Here is a 5149-nt window from a genome sequence, read left to right on the forward strand (position 1 = left end):
TAAATAAAATCGGTTGATTCGACCGCCGGCTGACTTACACAGATTTGCTATTTCCTTCTAACTTGTAAAGTCTTTACTGGTCTCATTTTAGAGCAGCATCGATCCTATTCAGAGCCTATTATCATAAAAATGTTTAGATGTATTAGTATTATAATATTTGTAGAAATCGATGATTATAAATCGGATGTTGGACTAATTATTGTGATGTGAATATCAGGATTTAACTGTGTGATTTTTGAGTCAAACTCGATGACCCATGTTTCATGAGTAGTGATTCAACATGAATCCATCTCTCATGAGAATAAATGGAACACTTAGCACTCATTGGATCTAGGTGTACTACTCCAGCCTGAGCGCGCTTAACTACGGAGTTTCCTCCACAATTAAACCCGAAGCTTGCAACCCCATTTGCAAAACCTTCACCAAGTGTTGTGCCTTATGAACCATTCATTAGAAAGCCCCTTAAGCTCATCAATTGATAAGTGACTAATTATTATTAACATGTTTGGATATATTATTTATTATAATATTTGTAGAAATCGATGATTATAGATAGGTTAGTAGGAATGAGTCTTGTTGAATGTCATATTCCAATGGATCATTTTTTAATTATTCAATGTACGTCAATAACATTGAATCTGTATATCTTATACTAAAATAATCTTGTATAAAATCATCCATCGACGGTAACAGAGAAAATGTATCTAATAAGGATGTCCGTCGCCTCCGTTTTGGCCGTCTATGTACATATCGTCACTATGTTTTTAAGAAATTTGTGGTTAATCCACGCGAGACGTGACAAATAGTGAGCGGACAATGATGACAAAAACGGGGAGTCCTGGCCAGAGTCGTTTCACGCGTAGAATAATAAACAAAGGACAGCACAAATTTTCAAGATTTGTAATTTAATTTTCTACCACTATGAGTTTGGCTCAGCACAAAACTTATGAGCGCCGTTTTCTCTCCGATTTGGGTAAATTGGAGTGCATATTAATACGATCACGCGGTGAGAGAAAGGTGGTGCTGTATCAGTCTATATACAAATTTTTTGCTCTCATCCACTCGTGTTCCGTCGGAGGTGGAAAGTATTTGTATTGGGAAAGTCGTTAAAATGGAGTTGAGCAGATGATTGGTTTGCATAGGGCTGTGGGCCATTTTTATAGGTGTAAAGCTATAAAAGAGGTCACAGGGGTGCCCAAAAAACCCAGTTGAGGTTATATATTTACCATCCTAGGGTACAGATCTTACTTTAGACACGGCCAGCATAAGGTAAAATCGTCTCTTCTGTGCGCGAAACTGAACTGTGAAACAATGGAGGTGAAGAGAGGCCCGTGGTTTCTGTTTGTCGTAATGGCGGCATTCTCGATGTCATCCATGTGCAAAGGAACGGTACATTTTCACAAGTGGAAGATCAATTATCAGAGTTGGTCACCTGACTGTATGCAGCTGCCCGTGATTTCCATCAATGGTCAGTACCCCGGTCCCACTATCAGAGCCCGAGCCGGAGACACCGTCGTCGTCCAGGTGGAGAACCAAATGCCGACGGAAAATGTCGTCATTCACTGGCATGGCATTCGCCAGGTTAATTTCCAAATTTTCGTTCCCTCTCCTGCTCTGCAAGTTTAGTTTTGTGTTTCGAGGGCGAGCAGGCTGTCTATTTTCCGTCAATTGACAGTGTAACTGTGTGTCTGGTGCAGATCGGTACCCCCTGGAGCGACGGAACGCCGTCTATGTCCCAGTGTGCTATCAACACTGGCGAGACTTTTATCTACAGATTCATTGTAGACAGGGTGAGCTTTCAAGGAATTCTGGCTTGGTTTTGACAGTTTATCTCGGAAATAATATACTTTTTCTGAATTTTTTTCATATGTTTTCGATTTGATTTATCAAGGAAATGAAAATGATCTGAAACATCAGTACAAATTATTTAGACAGCGAATCCAGAAAAATCTCATGGATTATCAGGTTGTTACTAATTTTTCACAGTTTATCGTGAAACTAGAACACTTTCCTTGTTTGTTTCAGTGAATAGAACAGATTTGCACAGTTTGTCATGTAAATAGAACAGTTTATATTTCTATTTTAGTGAATAGAGCAGTTTCAACAGATTTTAAATGTAAATAGAACAGTTCCTTTATTCGTTTCGTGTTGCCTCTCCTCTTCATCCTTTTATGGGATTCTTGGTATGCAATCTACCATTTTTTTCCTCTTTTCATTTGCATGTTTATCCTGATGATGGATCACGTAGTGTAATCTGAAATGTTGATGATAAGAAATATTCACACAATCAAATCCAGAAGCTTAATAATCTGAAATGTTGATGATAAGAAATATTCACACAATCAAATCCAGAAGCTTAATATTATACTTATGGATTGTGGAAATCTGATGGCTCTAAAAGTTTTTCAGTTTATCATGTAAATAGAAAAGTTTCTCAAATTGTTTCAGATCATATTGAGTGATCTATTATCAAGGAAATCTGAAAGATCAACGAAGAAGCAGTTACAGAAAATTCATTTAAAATACTTCATCTGGATCAGGAAGTAACGCAAAACTAAAACATTAAGTATAAATGACATTTTGACGTAAGAGAAATTGTACAATGTTTCTCACAGAGAATTTACTAATTGTGATAACGTATTGTTCGTAGTTGAAATCAGTACTTACATGTCATGTTTTTTTGAGATTTAACGTGAAGTTTCTATATTTATTTATCTTCTCTTACAGAGCTTTGATCAGAACAATTCATGAGAACAAATAGTACGCTATTTATTGTTAAAAGACATTCTGCTCTATTTTCATGCACTCTGAAAATTTCGTGTTCTTTATTGCTGGTATCGTGAAATGCTGTTTTGAAAATTTGATCACGTCTTCTGAATTCCCGGATTAATGGCGAGATTTCTGTTGTATGCAGCAAGGGACATACTTTTATCATGGACACTACGGGTTACAGCGGTCGGCCGGTTTGTATGGATCTTTAATAGTGGATTCAGCCGAAAAAGAGCCTTTCTCATACGACGGCGAGTTGAGCATCATTTTAAATGACTGGTGGCACGCAAGTACCTACGAGCAGGCCGTAGGCCTCTCCTCCAATCCTTTTGTCTGGGTCGGAGAGCCTCAGGTATACATTTAGTTTCTCCATGATCTCCTTCAATGGCCGCCTTAGTCAGTTAATGCCATAAATTTATACTTTCTGTTGTTTGACACACAAAACAGATATTTAAAATTCAAACTTTATGTTAAGTGACAGAAAGAACAGATCAATGTCATAAATTTATAGTTTCTGTTGATTGACAGACAAGATCTGTTTTGTATGTTTACAGTCGCTGTTAATAGAGGGAAGAGGAAAGTTCAACTGCTCCGCCGTTTCAGCAGACAGTGGCAGCACCTGCAACGCCACTCACACACAATGCAAGCCTCACATTCTCTCAGTGAAGAGCGGCAAGACATACCGTCTACGTATTGCGAGCGTAGCTTCATTATCCGCCCTCAATTTTCTCATCCAGGTAAATATCATTTCACAGTAAATGTTAGTAAATTTATTGAGGTTCCGTTGTGACTTCCGTTAACTGTGTACAACTGACAGGGACACAAAATGACGGTTGTAGAAGCCGACGGGCACTACGTGGAACCAGTAGAGCTAGAAAACCTAGATTTGTATTCTGGAGAATCTTATTCTGTTTTGGTAAAAGCAAATCAAGATCCTGGCAAAAATTACTGGGCGGCTCTCAATGTGAGAGGAAGGAAGCCCAAAACCCCAACGGGTCTCGCCATATTCAACTATCTTCCAAATCCGTCAACTATGCTTCCCATCACGCCGCCTCCACCGAGTCCGCTCTGGAACGACTTTGCCTACAGCAAAGCCATGGCGAAAAAGTTTGTGGCGCTCAAAGGCCATGAAGAAATCCCTCCTCTTCAATCCCACAGGCAGCTTATCTTGCTCAACACGCAGAATAAAATCAACGGTTACCTTAAATGGGCGATCAACAATATTTCTCTGGTTCCTCCGCCAACTCCATATTTGGCTGCAATGAGGTATAAGATCCATGGCGCCTACAGTACTTCTTCGCCTCCTGATGTCTACAGTCCGCGAGATCACAACATTTTTGTTCCTCCTTCAAACCCTAATGCAACCGAAGGAAACGGAGTATATGTATTCAAAATGAACTCCACTGTAGATGTGATTCTGCAAAATGCAAATACTCTTACTGTAAATAACTCGGAGATACATCCTTGGCACCTTCACGGTCATGATTTTTGGATCCTCGGTTATGGAGAAGGTGTGTTTGATCCAGAAAAGGATCCAAAGAATTATAATTTAGTGAATCCTCCGCTTCGTAACACGGTACCTTTGTTTCCTTATGGCTGGACGGCATTCCGGTTTAAGGCTGACAATCCAGGCGTGTGGGCATTCCACTGCCATTTGGAGGCCCACCTGTTTATGGGAATGGCCGTTATCTTTGCTGAAGGTGTCGAGAGGGTTGGTAAAATTCCGAGATCCTCCATGGGATGTGGCCTTACCAGAAACATGTTCATGCATCATAAATGATCAAATCCGCACTACCTAGTATTATTTTATTTTTTTGCTTTTTGATGACGAGGGCCACTTCCGAATTATTTTGGTCTGTGGCGCGTCAATCATTAGTAGTTCTTGGTACCTTTAATGTAGGCTATATTGTTGGAGGATTCTGCTATCAATATGTAATTTTCTATTTGTAATCATAATAGACGATAAACTTTACAGCCTTCTAAATGTCCTGTTTTAGATTTTAAACAATCTGGAGATTATATGACGGGTCAATCATTAGTATTTCTTTGTACCTTTAATGTAGGCTACATTGTTGGAGTATTGTGCTAACAATATATGTAATTTTCTGAATATAATCATGAATGACGATAAACTTCACAGCCTTCTAAATGTCCTGTTTTAGATTTTAAACAATCTGGAGATTATGATGATGAAGGTAAAGAAGGTTAGGTTTATTTAAATAGTGTGAAGTGAGAATAGCTAAAGTTAATAAATTTTGTTTGTCATGGAAATCAAGGAGTTGGAGTAGACAAACATGACAAAAAAGTAGGTTAGCTCTTTTCTAAATAGATAATATTTTAAAAAACAAATTAACTTTTTTGAATTAATATGTCATTTTAA

General features: G+C 38.4%; 1 protein-coding gene across 1 annotated transcript; it reads left to right on the top strand.

Moving 5' to 3' along the window:
- The first annotated feature begins 776 nt into the window (after positions 1 to 776).
- LOC149536487 (L-ascorbate oxidase-like) lies at positions 777 to 4753 on the top strand. The gene is made up of 5 exons (XM_089803892.1): positions 777 to 1581; positions 1698 to 1790; positions 2915 to 3121; positions 3324 to 3506; positions 3587 to 4753. Exons 1-5 carry the CDS (start codon positions 1312 to 1314, stop codon positions 4547 to 4549), a joined length of 1716 nt encoding a protein of 571 aa, XP_089660018.1. The 5' UTR covers positions 777 to 1311; the 3' UTR covers positions 4550 to 4753.
- The last annotated feature ends 396 nt before the right edge of the window (positions 4754 to 5149 follow it).

Source organism: Cupressus sempervirens, chromosome 10 (genome assembly GCF_028749045.1).
Source record: "Cupressus sempervirens isolate cs-2001-9-10 chromosome 10, ASM2874904v1, whole genome shotgun sequence".
Taxonomy (NCBI): Eukaryota; Viridiplantae; Streptophyta; class Pinopsida; order Cupressales; family Cupressaceae; genus Cupressus; species Cupressus sempervirens.

Excerpts from the sequence above, each read along its gene's own strand:
- LOC149536487 (XM_089803892.1), top strand. The coding sequence starts at position 1,312 with ATGGAGGTGAAGAGAGGCCCGTGGTTTCTGTTTGTCGTAATGGCGGCA. Across the intron at positions 1,582-1,697 it reads ACTGGCATGGCATTCGCCAG|ATCGGTACCCCCTGGAGCGA; the intron begins GTTAATTTCCAA and ends TGTCTGGTGCAG. Across the intron at positions 3,122-3,323 it reads TCTGGGTCGGAGAGCCTCAG|TCGCTGTTAATAGAGGGAAG; the intron begins GTATACATTTAG and ends GTATGTTTACAG.